The sequence below is a fragment of the Lissotriton helveticus genome, chromosome 6 (genome assembly GCF_964261635.1).
Source record: "Lissotriton helveticus chromosome 6, aLisHel1.1, whole genome shotgun sequence".
Classification (NCBI taxonomy): Eukaryota; Metazoa; Chordata; class Amphibia; order Caudata; family Salamandridae; genus Lissotriton; species Lissotriton helveticus.
In genome coordinates this window covers 1,769,573,441-1,769,593,815 of record NC_136067.1, presented here as the reverse complement: position 1 = coordinate 1,769,593,815, position 20,375 = coordinate 1,769,573,441, and the positions used below count along the sequence as shown (strand labels likewise).

Sequence of the window (20,375 nt, the reverse complement as noted above, 5' to 3'; positions counted from 1 at the left end):
TGTGAAGATGGGTGGCCCGTTCATTACATGCAGGCCTCTATCCTTTGAAGAAGCTCCGACATTTAGTTAAAATACACTAAAAACAAACAAAAAAAATGGAGCATGTGAAACGTCCGACAGCTTTCCCAAAATGCTAAAGGAGGCTACTTTAAAGGAAATTGTAGTACTTGCCCCTTTCATGTGTGGCAGTGAAGGATATTTTGGACGAGAGTGCTCCAATCAGAGATGTAGAATAGGTCAAGGCATGTGAACACATAAGTTACCATCAACATCCATTTTTACATACCTTACTCACATCATGCTCAGTGAGATGTACCCATACCACTCGTTGGAGGTTGGAGTGTCTTAGTCTAAAGGGACTAGAGTACAATTATTTTACCCGACCTGGTCATTCTGAGCAAAATGCTGAAATTCGCGAGAAACTTGTTAAAAAAAAAAAAAAGACTATGAACTGTACCTGTAGGTTTCTTGTTGAAGGCCAGCCTTTGTGTAGTTTAAGTCAATGTAGCTATCTGGGAGTAATCTTTAACTCATATATATCAACAACGAGAGAGGTAGGGAAGGTCAGAGACACTCTCTTACACCCCAGTTAAGTATCAAACAACAAAAGAAGAGAGGTCCGGTCACGCACAAAGCTACCAGATATTTGAGCAAAGAGATAAGTGGGTAATTTTAATCACAGTCACTCTATTTGAGTAGGAAAGCCCTCACACACCGACCTGGTCAGTGTCATGCTTCATCATCGGGCCCCACCGAAGAGACCGAGTGTCTCTTCGGTGTGCTGCGACGCCAGAAATACTGCGGAGCTGGTCGTGTGGGGAGGACGTGTTGTGGAAATTGCAAAATTAAAAGTGACTAAGGGTATCGAAAAAACTTTTAATGAGTGATCCCTAAGACACGTGTAAGTGGTATATGTGTCTGAATTCAAGGGCCAAGGTTTTTAGGATTTTGATTAAATTCAGCTAAATACCACAAGTTTTAAAATTAATCAGTCAACATGTTTCTGCCTTCTTTGTGGTATATATTCACCATGGCATTCTTCAGGACTATACCCCGGCGGTATGGACACTCTAATAGTCCACCCTGACCTGGGGACGTGTAAGTGAAAAAAGAAAAGTGAAAAAAGTGCTTAAAAATTAGAAGAGCAAATTGCTCATTCCAAAAAAAAAAAAAAAAATTCAGGGGTGTATCAGCACCTGTAAGAGAAAATAACACAGACAAACAGATATGGACATACATACGATTAGTATATGCCAGCGTAGACTTATCATAGTGCTCCTAAGATGGTGGCAAACCTTTGTGTGCACACACAATAACTGATATCTTATGCACCATCCAAGTAGCCCTTAGGGATATTGTACATGCTAAGAGGTGGAGTGCTAAAGGTGGTTAAAAACTACTATAGTAGTGATGGGGATAAAAACACGGTGTGAATTCTCCATGAAGAGGGATCAATTTGACCAAATGGTCGGTGTCCCCTTAGGATGGTAAGTATGGAGAAAATCTCACTTTTAAAATAGGGCGCTACTAGCACCATGGGTCTCGGGAGGAGGATTGGAGCGCGCTTGGCACATCGCATAGAGTGTCCATACCGCCGGGGTATAGTCCTGAAGAATGCCATGGTGAATATATACCACAAAGAAGGCAGAAACATGTTGACTGATTAATTTTAAAACTTGTGGTATTTAGCTGAATTTAATCAAAATCCTAAAAACCTTGGCCCTTGAATTCAGACACATATACCACTTACACGTGTCTTAGGGATCACTCATTAAAAGTTTTTTCGATACCCTTAGTCACTTTTAATTTTGCAATTTCCACAACACGTCCTCCCCACACGACCAGCTCCGCAGTATTTCTGGCGTCGCAGCACACCGAAGAGACACTCGGTCTCTTCGGTGGGGCCCGATGATGAAGCATGACACTGACCAGGTCGGTGTGCGAGGGCTTTCCTACTCAAATAGAGTGACTGTGATTAAAATTACCCACTTATCTCTTTGCTCAAATATCTGGTAGCTTTGTGCGTGACCGGACCTCTCTTCTTTTGTTGTTTGATACTTAACTGGGGTGTAAGAGAGTGTCTCTGACCTTCCCTACCTCTCTCGTTGTTGATATATATCATAGCAGCGCACAGCTGTGAGAGCCCGTTTTTATTTCGAGCAAGTCAATAATAACTTTTATAATTGCTTGTTCTTTTAAGACCAACATCTCACTATGGCGAACCTGGGTCTAACATACTCTGAGGCGGAAATCGAGGAGTTGATGTCAGATGCAGCAATCTTTGCAGATCCACACATATCACAAGCGATTGCCAACACTGCTGAATGGGACAATCTGTCAGAGAAAAAGAAAGAGCACATACGTACTGTCCTTCATGGCACAATACTGAAGGGCTATCTAACGACAAACACAGCCCCGAAAGGCCTTTTGGTGGCAAATGCCCCACGCATCTTTCTGAACGATGCGGCATTCCGGAAGGACTGGGCCTCAATCGCCTGGCACTGCACACGCGATTGGATGGTCTTAATAATTAAGACAGCATTGAGACTCTCGGAATCCCTTATGGTGGAAATTAGAGAAACAGAGTCTCATTTTAAAGCCACTATCACCGGCTACAAAAGACGACTAGATGAACTCAACAAGGAGTTGAACGAATACAAAGACAACCTAATGCAATCAAAGGTGACAAAACTTCAAAAAGACCAGAAAAAGTTTGAGTTCGAGAAAATATATCCCTACTCTGCAGCTTCATTCACTCCACCAGCACGCAATGCCAACAACTCAGACTACTCAGATGATGACTCATCTAATAGCAGTGGTTCTAGTAACAACTCTAACAAACAAACGAAAAGAAGAGGGAACCGTGGCAACAGAACAAACAGAAGCGGACATGGAAATCAAGGCAACCACCAACAGTGGTATCCCCCACAAATGGGGATGGGCACAAACCCTTATGCTTTCCAACAGCCACCCTTTCCTTTTATGGGCTGGAACCCGGGCTTCATGCCCCCGGCGAATTTCCAACAGCAGTATCGACAGCCTTTTTTAGAGAGCGGCCGGAGAGGCCGAGGCAAGAGGAGAGGGAACACCAGAGTAACCTGGCAGGAAGACGACTCAGTAGCGAACCACACCCGGAGCAACCAGCAGCCGGGCCCGAGCGGAGTTTGAGTCTAGTGACCAACCTATCCACCAGAATACTAACGCCGGTGGAGATCCAAGTTTTGGAAAAGGGGCTAGGTTTTGTCCCTACAGCCAAACCAGATAAGTTCAAATTGCATTGTGAACTGGCCAGGTTTTTTCGTAAACTGAAACTAAAAGCGTTTTTCGATGGAAAAACAGACCCAATGGAATCAGTCAGAAAAGGTGACACGGGCTTAAGACCAAGCTCCACGTTCATCCCACCTTCACACACAATACCAGCAGCCATAACTGCTTTTGAGCAAGCTGTATTTAAAGACCTAGAAGATTGCCAAAACCCGAGAACATTCGGGAATTTCAGCACTGCCGAATTCGAGGCATTACAACAACTAAAAAACGACACCTCCATAACCATAAAGCCTGCGGACAAAGGCGGAGGGATCATTATCCAAGATACAACTGACTATGAGATCACTTGTAAAAACCTACTCAGTGATGTTAGAAATTACATTCCACTGACATTGGACCCAACCCCTGACCTCACAAAAAGGATCAGCTCTCTGGTAAAACAAGCAGAGGATCAAAACCATGTATCAAAGAACGAAGCGGCATTTTTGAAAAATACGAGTAGCATTACACCCTACTTCTATACTTTACCGAAAATGCATAAGAACAAACTACCCCCACCAGGACGCCCAATCGTCTCCGGAATTGGGTCGCTTCTAGAGCCACTATCACAATTCTGTGATCACTTTCTGAAACCGCTAGTACAGTCTACACCTACCTATCTGAAGGACACAAAAAGCCTGTTACGTCTGCTGACAGAGATCACATTCCCTGAAAACTCTATCACCCTTGTAACATTAGATGTGGAAAGCCTCTATACAAGCATTCCGCAGAATGACACAATCGAGGTCCTCAAAAAGGTACTTGATTCGACTAATTGGGAATTCCAGACACCGAAAAAGTTCATTATCGATTGTGCGACTATAGCACTGAAAGAGAACTTTTTTTCATTCAAAGACCAACTGTATCTACAATGCTCTGGGACATCCTTGGGCAGCACCTTCGCGCCGAGCGTGGCGGGGCTGTATGTGGCAGATTTTGAGGCCAAACATATCCTCCCACCAAATGCCACCTTCTTTTCGTCAATGCTTCTGTGGAAACGCTACATTGACGACATTCTGATCATTTGGAATGGTAGCGAAAATGACTTGGAAGATTTCCTTTCATGGATCAACACCCTGGACCCCAATCTAAGATTCACCAATACCATAAGCAGAAGAGAAATTGTGTTCTTAGATGTAGTCATCTCAATCAGTGGAACGACACTGGCCACGAAAACCCACAACAAACCGACCGCAAAGAACAATCTGCTGGAATTTAACAGCTTCCACCCGCGTCCGTTGAAGGAAAATCTTCCTTACGGGCAATACCTCAGGCTACGAAGGAACTGTAGCTTGACCACAGATTTCAAAGACCAATCAGCCAATCTAACGGAAAAACTAAAAAATAGAGGCTATCCAACTTCCACCTTGAATAAAGGATTCAAAAGGGCGAGAAATCAGCCAAGGGAGTCCCTCCTTGAAGAAAGGACAAACAATCCAGAACAGATCCCACTCACCTGTGTCACTACTTACAGCAGTCTCTCAAACATCATGAAAAAGAGCATAAACAAACATTGGAATATTGTGAATACCTTTAAAAAGGACTGGAATAAACCCCTTTTTTCATTTAAAAAGGGGCGCAGTCTAAGAGATGCGCTGGTCCATACCCGCCCAAAAGAGAAACCACAAAACACGACACCATCAGTGACAACATCATGGGGTCTCCCTAAAATCACCGGGCACTATCCCTGCTCGGACTGTAGTGTCTGTCACTTGACACAAGCTACAAAAACTCTGACACTGGAAGAAGGTAAAGTGTGGACCCAACGGGAACATACCAATTGCAACTCAATCAATGTGATCGATTTGATCACGTGTCCTTGCCACCTCCGGTACGTGGGTATGACCACCAGAAAAGTGAAACAACGGATCTGTGAGCACCGGAGTAACATAAGGTGCAAGAAAATAACAACGAAATTGAGCCGCCATTTCCTAGACAAAAATCATACCACCAATGACATGAGGTGGACTGTTATTGAAGTTCTGGATGGCTCAAGAAACGTACAAAATAGACTGTTCGAAAAAGAACAGCGCTGGGTACACCGCTTGGGGACAAATATCAATGGCCTTAACGACGATATCCCCTGGAACTCAGTCCTATCATGAACCCTATAACTTCACGCGTCTGAAACAAGAGCTGATAACGTGACACATAAGCGATCTGAATAAAACATATCACCTAAATACCAAATACCAGGTGGTTTATACACTATGCAAAAAAAAAATTTTTTAACGTCCAAGGACTGTCCCATGTATGTCCAAATTAAACTATATTGATCTGACAGTGTGTGCACTCCTGCTCTGACACTATCTATTTACACCCTTAATGTGAGCAGTGCTTAGATCTCTAGAGTGATGGAACTCTCGTTTCTGCTCTGACATTACTTACCAACTGAATGTAAACAGTGTATATATCCCTAGAGTGAGGTATTTCGCCCATTTAAAAATCCGATTCCTAAAACTTTCCCTAAAAAACGACGAGCACCCTCGGTTGCCCTGACAACCACCAGCGTGCCTAAACCTCCTTTAGCCATTGCGCAGGGATAGGTCCTCTATTCCACACCTCGTCCTGATCCTAGGCGCGCTGCGCCCGAGTGGGCGTGTGCGCTCCAAGCCTCGATCTGAGCGAGACACGCCCAACCCGGAATCGAGCGCGCAAACGGAAACAAAGCGCTCTTAAACTCATTTACCGGCCCCGCTCTCCATCGTCGGGGTCCGGTTTAGAGGAATCTTGCAGGTTGACAAGCGGGTTGTGAGCGCAGAGGGCGTGAGTCTGGATCACCAGCGGAACGTCTTTTACGATGACCATAAGCTAAGTACCTGTGTGTGGTTTGGGTTCTGTTGACATGTAACTCCTTTTTCTTCCTAGGATGTGCCAAGCGCGCTCCAATCCTCCTCCCGAGACCCATGGTGCTAGTAGCGCCCTATTTTAAAAGTGAGATTTTCTCCATACTTACCATCCTAAGGGGACACCGACCATTTGGTCAAATTGATCCCTCTTCATGGAGAATTCACACCGTGTTTTTATCCCCATCACTACTATAGTAGTTTTTAACCACCTTTAGCACTCCACCTCTTAGCATGTACAATATCCCTAAGGGCTACTTGGATGGTGCATAAGATATCAGTTATTGTGTGTGCACACAAAGGTTTGCCACCATCTTAGGAGCACTATGATAAGTCTACGCTGGCATATACTAATCGTATGTATGTCCATATCTGTTTGTCTGTGTTATTTTCTCTTACAGGTGCTGATACACCCCTGAATTTTGGTTTTTTTTTTGGAATGAGCAATTTGCTCTTCTAATTTTTAAGCACTTTTTTCACTTTTCTTTTTTCACTTACACGTCCCCAGGTCAGGGTGGACTATTAGAGTGTCCATACCGCCGGGGTATAGTCCTGAAGAATGCCATGGTGAATATATACCACAAAGAAGGCAGAAACATGTTGACTGATTAATTTTAAAACTTGTGGTATTTAGCTGAATTTAATCAAAATCCTAAAAACCTTGGCCCTTGAATTCAGACACATATACCACTTACACGTGTCTTAGGGATCACTCATTAAAAGTTTTTTCGATACCCTTAGTCACTTTTAATTTTGCAATTTCCACAACACGTCCTCCCCACACGACCAGCTCCGCAGTATTTCTGGCGTCGCAGCACACCGAAGAGACACTCGGTCTCTTCGGTGGGGCCCGATGATGAAGCAAGACACTGACCAGGTCGGTGTGTGAGGGCTTTCCTACTCAAATAGAGTGACTGTGATTAAAATTACCCACTTATCTCTTTGCTCAAATATCTGGTAGCTTTGTGCGTGACCGGACCTCTCTTCTTTTGTTGTTTGATATGTAATCTTTAACTCTTCATGTTCCTGGCAGTCCCAGCTAACTAGTTCCGGCCTTAAGCTCAGTAGATCTGCGGGAACACTTTTTAATCTCCCCAGATCCAAGGGCAAGGGGACCATCTCACCCCTTTTAATGTGTTCAATGTCCAGTATGTCCTTGTAGCCATGTATGGGGTAGGAATTGTGTGTTATTTTGATAGGTCCTGGGAGTCGACAGTGCGGATTGCCAAGTTGTCGACTTGCTGAGGAGGGAGAGACACCGGCGACGCGTGAAGCAAGCAGCATTGCTCACAGCTGTATTCGTGGCCAGGGGAGCCTCACCATAGCGGCCCTTGCTGCAGTGGCCCTCACCTCAGAACCCCTGCGGCACCACTGAAAGCTCCACAGAAAGCCTACTGAAAAGGCCAGCTTCTGTCCGCAGTTGCACCTGTGAACTTCGCCGAAACCACGAGTCCCATGAGACGTCGCACCTCCAGTGGCAGGAGGGATACCACAGCATTTGTGAGCCCGGTGTGTTGGACAGCGGGGAGGTGGCAGATATCGAAACTGGCAGCGGTGGCAGTCAGGTTACGGTGACGAGACAGAGGTTGTAATTGGAGAGAGCCGCAGAAGCGCTAAGACCTAAACAAACTTTGCATAATAATTTAGCAGACAGAGCGAGCTGCGGGGTGATAAGTCCCAAAAGAGGTATGTGCAATCTCTAGTCTGTCAGTGAGGGTGCAGTTGGGTAGATCCCTGCTGCTCTGGTGGTGTTCCGGGGGTTGTGGAAGCTGTCCAGTTAGGTCTGGGTGGGACTTGCAATCTAGGGTAATTTACCGTCTCTTCCGGTCAACCCGTCATAAAACTGGCCTTTTGCTTCTTTAACATACTACAATATCTGAAAGGCTGCAAGTTGGAGGACCGGCAAGAGGTTTTCTCCTTAGCTGCTGGGTGAGTCCTGGTGCTGGGAATGTAGGCAACCAGGTGGTGCAACTGTCTGCCAAACTTGCTTTGTAACTCTGGAGCTTGCTCTTGCCCATTTCCTGTACAGTCATCGTGGAAACAGCAACTGGGGAAGGTGGGGTGTCACCGACAAGAGTATCCAGAGCACGGGGTGAATCAGTGGATCTAGTAATCAAATCAGAGCCTAACTCTGCGGAAGTGGCCTGGCTCGGATTGGCTGCAGCATGCAGGCCCTTGACCCCCTCCCCCCTCTCCCTTTTCTACAACGACCCTCCTTGGTATTACATATTTTGCTTCTTTTCTCATCTACTATTTGCTTCATTGATTTAATCATCCTCCAATAGCTTTTGTTAGTATTATGACCGCAAGAAAACTCAGATGTGGCAGATTTCTCTCTTCCAGATTGTATCAGAAAAACTACATCTAATCCATTAAGAAACAAAGCAATGCACCCAGTAGCTTTAAAATGGAGCAGAATAATGTCAGCATACTTCCAAAAACTACCATCACCAGTACAGAGTCGGAGCAGTCAAGGATGAATGTTAAGATGCAACCCGTAGAGTAACAGCAGACTGCGCCAATACAGGCTGTGTGAGTGCTGAGGGCTCTACTTAGTCAGTTGATGAGTCCCACTGTAGGGGAAAATACATCCTTAAGGGAAAGCTCTCCAGGATGTACCATTATAGCAGCACCACAGGATTCACATGCCTCTACTGTATTGGACCATATATTGTTGGACATTTTACCTTTCAAAACAAATAAGGCGGTAGTGAACACAGGTGTATGGAACTATTGTTTGATGCGCCTAAGCAGCCGGGAAAAGTCATTGGAAATGTTTTCTAGTACGCAAAGTCTCACAGCTTCTGTCCTATCAAACATTACAGTGTCTCCCAATGTCTTTTTGAACCTGCCCAGTAACATCCCAGCGGAATACGTGTGTTTTTCTAACTCGCTGATAAATCTTGAGTATGTCTTGTCATCTATTTTGTCTCTACTAGAGAACACCACTGATAACTATGATCATACTTTAGATATTCTGCCAGTGATACTTAAAGAATTACCTTTAAAACCAGTTGGTGATCGCAGCTCGATGAGTGCTAAAAGTTGTGTCCCACGTTGTAGGGAGTTGGGAGTTCAAGCGTGGCGTTCAGAGTTTGAAATAAAACAAAAGGTTAACAACTGTAAACGTTGGCTGAACTATCCCAGCTGGAATCACTTTTTAGCCCCTTCGCTGCATCTGTCGACCAACGGCCGTCGCGAGCACTGCCTCCGTAGTGCTGCGCACATCCGTTGGCCGACGCAGCCCCGCCCAATTAATCAAAGTGCCGCACTGCAGCGGAATTTTCGCCACGGGTAAGCGGCTAAAGAACAAGATCATTCTGGGCAAGCCGTTTCCAGTAATGGGGAGAAATTCCCAGGTCCAGAACGGGATACTAAGAAAAGAAGTAACGTTTTTTGAATATTTAAAAATGTTAACAAGGGTAAAATGTCAGTTAACATTGAGGAACCTGTTTCTAAGTCAATATATGAAAGAGAATAAGAAAAATTTGAAGGTAAATAAAAGAAAAGAGAAAGAAGAAGAAGAAAACCTTGTTGGGCAACCATTTGCAGTAGACAGTTCTGTTAAGGCCCTGTGTGATTGGGGCTGGAAGGTCTCATCTGGCTTTGCTAAAACACAGGCCAAGGCTGCACTAACTAAGAATATAAGGGAGGTTTATAAAACAGTTGGGGTTAATAAGAAATGCCTAATTAAAAGTCTTACGATAGAGCTTAGAAAAATAGCTTGGAAAGACAGGGAGAATATACGAACGAAAGCCATTGTCTCCCTGACATCGGAAAGTATGAAGGGTTTTTGGAATATAGTAAATTAAGTGCTGGGGGAAGTCAAAAATATTGTAGCCGTGCCGGTCCCAGAAGCAATATGGGTTAGTTATGTGATGGGAACTGTATAAACTTAAATAAATAAACGTTGGAGGATTAAGGAATGCACAGGTTGGGATCTTACACACAGGGAGGTGGAAGGCCAGCTGTCTCAGTTAGTAGAGCGTATCAAATACATCATAAAAGGCCTAAAAGGCTCTAGGGCCCTGGGCCCTGATGGCCTTTCCTCTGATATAATTAAACTCAACCCAAGTCTATGGGCTCAAGCCCGGGCCCTGGTATTTGGAGAAATAAGCAGGAGATACCGAGAACCTTGAAAGGTAGTATTATGGACCCGCTGTATAAAAAGGAGAAGCGGGCCTCCGGTCAAGCTACCGTATAATTAGATTGTTATAATTCCCAAGCAGGGTGTACCTGAAATATATCCTGGGGTTGTTAGAAGACTGGGTAGGTGATGCTAACATCTTACCTAAGGTCCAAATGGGTTTTCGTAAAGGCTATTGAACAATGGATGGATGTTTAATAGTAAATCGTTTGGCTGAAAAAATAGGAGTTTAATAAGAACCAACCTCTGTATGGGTCATTCATCAATTTGTCAAAAGTGTTTGACACTATAAATAGGCCTTTACTTTGGGAGAAGATCAGAAAATGTAAGTGCCCTCCAGGTTTATTAAAATTGATTATCCAACTACATGAAGGCTCAGCGGGTAACGGAGCCCTGTCAAGAACAATTGCCAATTTTAATGGATTGAGTCAGCGGTGTATGAAGCCCCCGCTCTAGTTATGCATATATATTGCAGATGCCATGGTACGATTAAACCGGGCTCGATCCTTTCCACCAAAATTAGGTAACAAGGTTATCTCAGTAATGTTTTAAACCAAAGACACGGTTTTGCTGGATCTTTTGCCGGTTGGTCTTCAGAAACAATTCGATGTTTTTGCTGAATATTGTACATCGAACGCTCTGAAAATAAATACGGCAGGACTCTATGGCGTCACAGTAGAGGTGGGAAAGGAAGATCGATATCTTGGTCTTCTTTTTAGATATATCCTCAGCTTTTACGCTTCATATTGATTTCATGCGTAAGCTAAGGCTATTGCAGGTGCTTTATATAGGCTGGATTAAGCATTGGGCCATAAATCCATTGAAGTTCTCATAAAGAAATAAAATGCCAAAATTGTTAATCTGCTATTGTATAGCTATCGGTTTCTGCCCGTTAAATATTTGAGGAGGGTGAAGACGATCAAATTGAATATCTGGAAAAAAGGGCTTGGCCTGCCCAGAGGATCCATAAAATGTGCCCAAAGCTTAGAACTGGGACTTACTAGCGTACTATTTAAATACAAACACGGCTCTCTAATTATTGGTTTAGTCCTCTTACAGCTGAAGAGAGCTCCTTAAGGCAAATAATAAAATCCTTCCGGCAGAAAAAGCCTGTAGCTCAGCAGAAACTAACATATGTATAGAGATTATTTGTATCATCTAAAGAAGTCAAATTACAGGGGGGCATATTCAGCCTTACCTGCGGGATATAAAAAGTGGTTATACAAGGAGGTGGGCCCTGAAGGTTAGGCTGGGGCAGGTCCCAGCATTTATAAGATAGAAGTTGGCTACACAGGCAGAGCAGTTGGCTAGACAGGTAGGGGCAGAAACAGTGACATGTCCTTTTTGCCAAATTTGATCATTAACCTTTGTGCATTTACTTATTCTTTACTCATGCTTTGGCAATATTAGACAAATGTTGCTGCTATCAGTATTTAGAATGCTACAGATTCGCCGCACAAGTGATCTAATGACAGTAGTCTGAAGGTGCGATAATATATAATTGTGCTATGTGGTAGGGAAATTTGTGTCTGTCGTTGATGAATGGTCAATAGAGATGAATGGCTCACTGCATTAGAGGTAGAGAAAGAAAACATTGAGGTTTGTTGATATATTAAAATTAGGGATCTGCTGTAATGCCAAGTAAACCGTTAGTTACCCCCATAGCTAAAATTGCATTTTGCACGAATATAATTGTATGCTGTATGGCCACAATTTTTATCCTGTATAAAAGGAATGGTATATTGCATAAGGTCAATGACTATCTTATAAAAAATAACTGACTTTTCCACTACTGTGGCTCTATTTTGCACGAAAGGAACTGTATTTTGCACAAAGATAAGGTTTCTTTTTTTTATAAATATATGTTTAATTACATATTTTTTGTGGTACTGGTTGAGCTTGAATTGGGAGCTGGATAGATTTTATTGGTTTACTGTTGTGGCTGGTTTCCGTTTAAAAAGAACTGACCTCTGATTCATGATAATTGAAACCTGTTGAAATGTGTTACTTATCACATTTTTAAAAAACAGTCTAACTAGTAGATGATACCGATACCTAGTACTTTTGGATCTTAGTACATCTTTTTATGAGGAGTGGGTGGTGCTTGGATGTAATAGTATTTTTGGAGTAAAAATGTATATGTTTTTAGGATGATCAGAGGTTCTACTCTAAGCAGTATGTTGTATTTTAATTAGGATTTGTATGCATTGTAATGTTTGATTTGCCCGATTAGCAGGACATCAAATTATTTATGAAATCAAAAAAACTACAACAAAAAAAAAGTGCTCCCCTCTCCAACTTGAGGAAAACAGTATATGCTGGAGGTTGTTACAACTTCCTCAGACTGCCTCGAGCGACACCAGCAATATATTGAGGATAGGGTGAACTTGGCGTCACTGTTGTTGTGGATTAGTGGCTGGGTAAACCCCCAAGCGAGCCTTTGTAGAGACATCATTACGGATTGTCTCGGCCTGGGCAAGGGATGCACCATTCCATGCTGGAGTTATATTGCTAAACCATTACACGCATTGGGGTTGGCTATTTTATTCACATCCCCTTTGAGCATTAAAAGGGAAGATAAATTGTGAGTCAAACAGATGTTTCTTTAGTTTAGTGAAGAAAGAAGGCTTCAAACCGAGTGAACGAAAAGCACAGTGTGGAAAATCTACAGGATTTTTGCCACGGTTGAGTCCATTTTCTACCTTTCACTAGACCTTACACACTGGGAGAGCTCCCTTCATTTCTGTTTTAGAGCTGCACCGGTTTGGAGGCTTCTGTGTTTCGGCAGATAAACTGAGATTTTAGGGGGCTCAGTCTCATCATGCCCCTGCAATGGTATTGCTGAGCAGTCAGTGTTACATTTTATGTTTTTTTTGCAACTATTTTAGTAACTAAGGGCCTGATTATGATGGTAGTCGGGACTTTCGTCCAACCGCCATCCTGTCGGTAATGGGACCACCCGATTAGCTGTCGGAAGTTCCGCTATTGGTATTACGATGCGATTGCCTTCAAGGCTCTCGCAATGTGTATTTTCTGTATTCCGGTGTGTGCTGCGGGCTGCAGCACAAGCCATAATGCAAAAACCCCACATTTTCAAAATCCCTGCACTATGCGGGCCCACATCGGAGGGTCAGGGGAAAGGAGGCCCACTAAGGGACCCAAAGTCACTTTCAGCCTGCCTTTTCATGGCGGGTTAACCACCATGAAACGGTGGGTCAAAAGGGACATTGTAATCCCTATGTCGGTGCTTGAGCAGGCACCGCCACAATTGTGGGGATTACAGTCCCTCCGTCGGTCTGACGGGCTCAAGGAGCCCGTCGGATCCATGGCGGTTGGTCTCTTCGCCAGCCTTCCATCCGCCCACCAACATAAAGCAGCGGACGGTCAAGCAGGGTCCAATGGCAGTGAGACTCCACCAATAGCCTGGCAGTGGCGGTCCCACCGCCATCATAATAAGGCCCTAAGAGACAGAGGTATTTCTTGAAATCTTTTAAACATACTGGGACATTGTAGGTGTAAAGAAGCCCTGTATTCTCTTATGGCCATAGTCAGGGCGAGAAAATCTATGGAGGGGTTATCACTCTTGTAATGTTTTTGGTTTAAGATTCAATGGTTCTATTTTACCTTACAATCGAAGTGTATTTTGAAGTGTATGTATGCTGCTCTTTCCTCTTAGTATTCTATTTATTTAATCAGGTGCATTAGAGCCTCATTTACAAATTCTTTATGTACGCCCCTTCACCTCACTGTGCACTTTATAAGATTGCTGCTTTTTGCTGGTAAATTCACTTAGACCCTTTTTCCACATTAATACGGTTGTGGCTTAACACAATGTACCATGATATGTATAATTTAATCCTGCTTTCTATCATTATTGGTTTTATTTTTGCATGCTTTTACTGTAAATGTAATGCCTTCTCTTTTACCTTTTTATGGCCATGATTAGCTGAATAAAGAGACTATGAACTGAATTGACCATGACATTTTGCTGCCCAAATAAGTACCTTGGAAGCTCAGAGATGTCTGTTGAGTTTAGCCCCACTTCCAATAAAGGGAAAATTTGAATTATAACCCCCCGTGCCAAGTATAGTATAAGAAAAAAAAAGTATAACAATTAATTGGCTATAATCACAGACATCCAAAATGAAATTCTCGTTTAACCGCATGCGTGCGGCATGATTCCCCCCCGTACGCTGGATTTTGCGAAAGCGCACTTTACATGACGAGCTGGGCTCGTCATGAGCGTGCGAGGAGGCTACCTCATGACGAGCCCAGCTCGTCATGAGCGTCGAAGGGGTTAAAGCTATGTAAAAGTTGATCGCTGCAGAAAAATTACATATGCTGAATTGAGCGACTCAAAGGGACAGAGGGCCACGTTCTACCACTGTAGCCATCCATCAGGATTATCTCTGAAAGGCAAAAAGACTTGGAGAAGAGTCACCTATAAAAGGCCAGATGGGGTGAGAAAGGGCAAGCCAGATGACATTTACTTCTGAAAGTCTAGAAGAGCTGTTTCAGATTCAGTCACATGTAATATGACACTGAATTGGCACAGTCTGTCACGTGCTAGATTACCTCTGAAAGGCAAAACTACTCATAGCAATCTTTCACCAGAAAGGACAAGATAGCTGGGCCAAAGTCAATAACATACCAAATCCTCATAAGTCTTGAAGCATGCGACCCACCACTACATCACAAGACAAAAATTAAGGAAACATAAAAATCATGCATATTTGTAGCGGGCACATTCAACCCAACATGTCTCTTAGTGCTATTGATAAATAACGAAGGTTCAGATGGGCAAATGTATCAAATATCAGCTACTTAAGGACTGAATTTCTACAACTCACCAAAGGCCAACACTGCAAATATTCTCAAGTGGGCAAAAGCCATCAAGATAACTCCTTAATTCACTTTCATTAAAATAAAAAATACTTCGGGTTTTCTTCTGGATTTATCTCAAAGACCACATCATGCAATGATTAAGCTAATTCAACTTCAAATTTTCAAACCCTAAAAAACAAAATCTTTAATTACGGTTTGCACATGACTTGCAATTAGCAATTAAGGGGCCTCTAATCTCAAGCCCAGGGTATGGCTAAGCCATCTGCATGGTCTTCCCAAAGACAGACTTGCACTGCTCAGAGCTATCCTCCATCCTGCTGGATTCTTGATGAACAAACAAAAAAATGAAAGGTTCATGGGAGCCTATTACTACTGCGCTGTAGGCCCTTAAATGGCTAGGTACAGATGCTCTATGAAAACAGTCTTCCACACAAGGCTCTAAAACTCAACATTCCCAGATATGTCACACATAAACTGACACTGTCTAGAGGTTTTTCACCATGATTAGCGACAATAATTAATCCCTTCACACCTGTGCTGTCAAGAATAAGAGCAGACTACACAGATCCTTCATAAGTAGTCAATCAAAAATATGGAATGGTTTTCTCACCCACATCAAAAATTCTACCTCTTTTTTAGTTTTTAGAAAAGTTTGTTAAAAAACTATGAGTTCTTATACCCAGATTTCTATTGAAAAAGATGAACTCAGTTACTATAAGACTTCACCGAACTATATTTTGCTCTTAGTCGTACTCAATTACTAAAAAAAGCATGGTCATTTTTCGTCTGCTTACAACATACAGTCAGTCAGAATAATTTAATTTGGTTAATAGAAACCATAGGAACATAAATAAATGATAAAATCACATATATTCATGAACACAATTAAAAACAAAACCATGAAAAACGTCAAATCTTACAAAATATTATAAAACAGTCATACAAAAAACGAACAAATCCCTCAGTTGTATAGCAGCAGGCAAGAACTGGCTGTCGGACAAACAAACCAATGGAGGCTGCAACATTTGTAAACACAGGAAAGCTGGTCTACACCGTGTAAAACCGCATCTTAGTAAAGAGACCATATCTCTCCATCGTACAGTAATATAAAATTTCTAAAACATAAAAAGCATAGGCATTGATAAATAATCATATATCCAAGAATTGGTATGTATAATTTAGCCCTCTTTAGAGAACAAAAAGGGTTAGTAAGTACAACTCAAACGAAATTTAAACAGCAACCATCATAAGAGCTTAATATAAAAAGTTAAATATGTCTCAATGCTCAGTGCAGCTTTTATTAATAAAGTAGAGCTTACATAGGATTTTGTTCGGTTTTTTTTGTAATCTTTTTATTAACATAGCTCATACACCCATTCAAATACTGATAACATCCATGTGGATCCATGTGGCATGACAGGAAGTAGATTTACGTTTAACCAGTATAGGTACATGAGGACACAGGTGGGATACACCGTTACTGTAGTTACACGCCCGACCCCGCCTCTGACGCTGTATTTCAACCAGGGCCCCCAGACTTTCCTCCATTTCTTAATACAACCCCTACTTTTGTATATGGTCTCTTTGGCCCGTTGGCACCAATCAAGGTCTTGCCTCCACTATTTCTATTGCGGAGGTGCCCGTGACCCCTAACCCCTGGCAATGTTTCTTTTCGCTACCCCTGCTGGCAATGCTAGCCAGAGCTCCACATATCTGGACCAGCCAGTATCCCCTTTAATCATGAGCAACAGCCACTTTGGCTCCATCAGGACCTTATTGCATACTATGGCAGACATAGTGTCTGTGACCCTAGTCCAGAATGAAACTATCTCAAGGCATTCCCACAGTAAGTAGTAAAAAGAGCCTTCCCCTGACAGCCCCTGAGACATAGTGCTGACTGACTCCCACCCCATGCATAGAGATGTGTGCGAGGATAATAGATGCGATGGAAGATTTTTAGCTGCACTAATCTGAACCTTGAGAGTATTGCTATTTCACGCGGACTCTGTATAGCGTCTTGTCAGACGTCGTCATCTATGGTGCCGATGTCTTGGGCCCATGTTGCCCGAAGCACCAACAGAGGGTCTGGCATATTGTTAATGAGCTTGCGGTAAATGGTGGATGTGGGCTTTTCCATGATGGGGACTAATAGCAGTCTATCTTCAATGTGGGAGTATTCTGGGAGTGAAGCGTCACTGTGTATGTGTGAACGTAGGGTGTGCAGAAGACGTATGTAATGGTAATGCTATGAGTCGTGGAGTTGTATTCCTTCTTAAGCTATGCGAAGGAGCGAGGGGCCGTCCCTTTCCAAACATCACCCAAGTACTCGATGCCTATTAGCTTCCACCCACTGAAGCCTGTCAGCTGTGTCACTTCACTAAGTGGATCTCCGAGCCATAGCGGGGTTTTACCAGTCAACTTATGTGATCATCCCAGGAACTTATTTGCTCTGTCCAGCATTGGACCACCACCATCGTGTGTATGGGCCAATTCTTCCACATTTTCCCGAGCGCATAGAAGGGGCTCACAGTTTCCCTGGGGCATGCTCAGCCTATCGACCCTGGAAGCTGGTTCAGAACCGTCTGTGTATACCTAATCATTGGCAAATTGGAGCTGGGAGGCCCAATAATATAGTTTGATGTCTGGAAGAGCCAGTCCACCATCATACACTCCTCTAGTAAGCTAGGGCAGCGCTATCCTCGGGTTGCCCCCATCCCACAGGAGCGTCCGCACCGCCTGCGATTTTCATGTGAATACACCCGGAGGGATAGGATATGGTGTATTCTGTAGAACGTATAAGAGCGGCTGCAGCGCAAGCATCTTAAATAATGCTGCTCGGTCCATGAGGAAGAGAGGCAGAGACCTCCTGTGACTCACGTCGGCCCCAAGGCGAGCCAGTTGGGGCTCTAGTTTTCTGGCCAAGAATTCCTCCTCGTCTCTCGTAATGTAAATCCCCAAGTATTTGAAACCGTCTGTCACCACGGAAGCTGGACACCCATAAGGGAACTGAGGGGGAGGGCAAGACAGTGGGAAGATGACAGACTTCGCCCAGTTAATTGTGTAGCCGGAGTAACTGCTGAATAACTCGAAGAGGTGTAGCACCTGCGCTATCGAATGGTAGGTCTGGCCATGTAGAGCACACTATCATCGGCTTATAAAGAAATCCACTCTTCCCACTCATCAGTGAGCGCCAAGCCCCAGAACGATCTGTCCCTCCTGATCCAGTGAGCCAATGGCTCCAGGGCCAGGGCGAAAAGGAGGGGGGACAGGGGGCAACCCTGTCTGGTACCCTCCTGAGAGGGAAGACCCTGGACACGGCTCCATTGACCCTCACCCTGGACGTAGGTTGTTCATAGAGCAGATGCACCCAGCTACAGAAAATTGGGCCAAAGCCCAGTTTCTGGAGTACCATGAACAAATAGGGCCATTCAATGCTATCAAACGCCATAGATAAACCAAGAAGGGGATGAGGCCCAATGGATAGGACCCAGGTAGGGCCATTTGACAATATGTACACAAAAGTTGTACCTGGAATCCTCTTTTTATACAATAAACAATCACACTATATACTTTTTGTGATTGGGGTTTACTTAATTACCATCTATTTTGTATTTTTAATACTTCTTTATGGATTTTCTCTCCCTTAGAGAATCGCACAAAATTTTTTACTACATTGAACATTGATAACGATTACATATTTGGACAACATGAAACAATCACATCTTTTGTGAACATGAAACAATCAACAATATGTCAAACTGTACATGAAAAGACAATATATATTACATATAAAGTATCCTGCATACGCCGTATCCTATTTAGGCATACATGTATAATCCAATTCTTTTAGGCTCAGTTAGCACGACTCTGTCAAATTTTATGATTCAATTGTCAAACATCATAAAATGATCCTGCCGACGTGTTTCTAGCCTCGTTATTTTCTTTACGGGCTTTCATCAGGGCTCCTTACTGTAAACATATTGGACAAATCTAAAAAGTAAAAAATGGAAAAAAATCAATAATCCTCCCGGATTCCCAATTATGCTCTTAACAACCCCCCCCCCCCCCCTGAGTGGTAGATCGTACCTTATATCACTCTCTTGTGAATCAGATCATTGGTCTCCATAAAGCTCCAAATATAAACAGCAAGATGATCAGGAGGGTACCCTATAAGGAAAAACCAAGCCAATGGACTCACTGTGTGTATTTCACACATATTACTAATGTAACATGGAGCACCCAAAGCACCATTCATCGTACCTTAGTGTGTGGGCCGGCGATTTTGTGTGTTTATCCTTGGGTTCTGGTGCACCACATACGATTTAATCTGTGTGGAGGGAGCACGTAAGTATTATAGCTTCCCAGAGTGCGAGCAGTTGAAAACCTACTTTCGTGCTAGTCAAAACCCCGAGAGTACCTGGAAGAAAATCTTGACAATTCGTAAGGTATTCAATACCGCATGTTCATTTTCTTAATCCGACCGAGACAACCTGAGGAACAAAAACGGGGAGCCCATTCAATCGTGGTGTCTCGGCTTCGGTGCAGCGCGCTATTTCGCTAACCTGTGAACTATCGTAGTTCCTACCTGTACTTCAAAGCTTTTGGCCATACGGGGAAACTTCCATACTGCCTCGCGGTAAGAGACGCCGATCCAAGGCTCATATTTACAGCATCACTGTGCGTTAACCCGGATGTTGGAACTAATCATTTCCTGTTACTTGTCAACAAAGGGTCCGCTGCCTCTTGGGAAATGTGGTTCCACCAGAGAACGGGCAGCACAATTACCACTAGAAATTTTCAACTCTTCATGCGGGTAGCTCATTACAAAAAACCTATACGACTCGGGTGTATTTAAAACCGGTGGCACCAACAATCATCTTGCTGATGTAAATGGGCGGAGAACCCAATTTTTGGAGAATGTATTCAAAGGCTCGGTGTCAAGCCGAAAAGTTGAGACTTTCTGTACACATACTTTTACTGTCAACATCATCAGTTCTTTAAATGCATTCAACAACATTTTACTAATACTTTTCATTAAAAAACAATAGAAGAAAGGCAATGTTTTTTTTTCCAGCTGTTGATTTCACATAGCTTCATACTCTAGACAGTTCTGACATTTCATTTAGGCCAATGTGGATACTATTGAATTTCATAATTAGATAAGCTTCTTTTGCCAACAATAAGGCATCAATATCAATCATATTCCCAAACGACTTCAATGATATCAACAC

The 20,375-nt window shown here is 43.2% G+C and overlaps 1 protein-coding gene across 3 annotated transcripts in view; it reads right to left on the bottom strand.

Moving 5' to 3' along the window:
* The window catches only part of MCFD2 (multiple coagulation factor deficiency 2, ER cargo receptor complex subunit), a 206,923-nt gene that overhangs the window by 176,398 nt on the left and 10,150 nt on the right, over positions 1-20,375 (bottom strand). Inside the window, exon 1 of one of the 3 annotated variants that reach the window (XM_078649660.1) lies at positions 18,931-18,963. The exons of the other annotated variants lie outside the window; for them this stretch is intronic. Coding sequence (XP_078505786.1) covers positions 18,931-18,948 — 18 coding nt within the window. The 5' untranslated portion in view covers positions 18,949-18,963. Of the gene's footprint in view, positions 1-18,930; positions 18,964-20,375 lie in introns of those variants that run through there. 3 annotated transcript variants of the gene reach the window in all.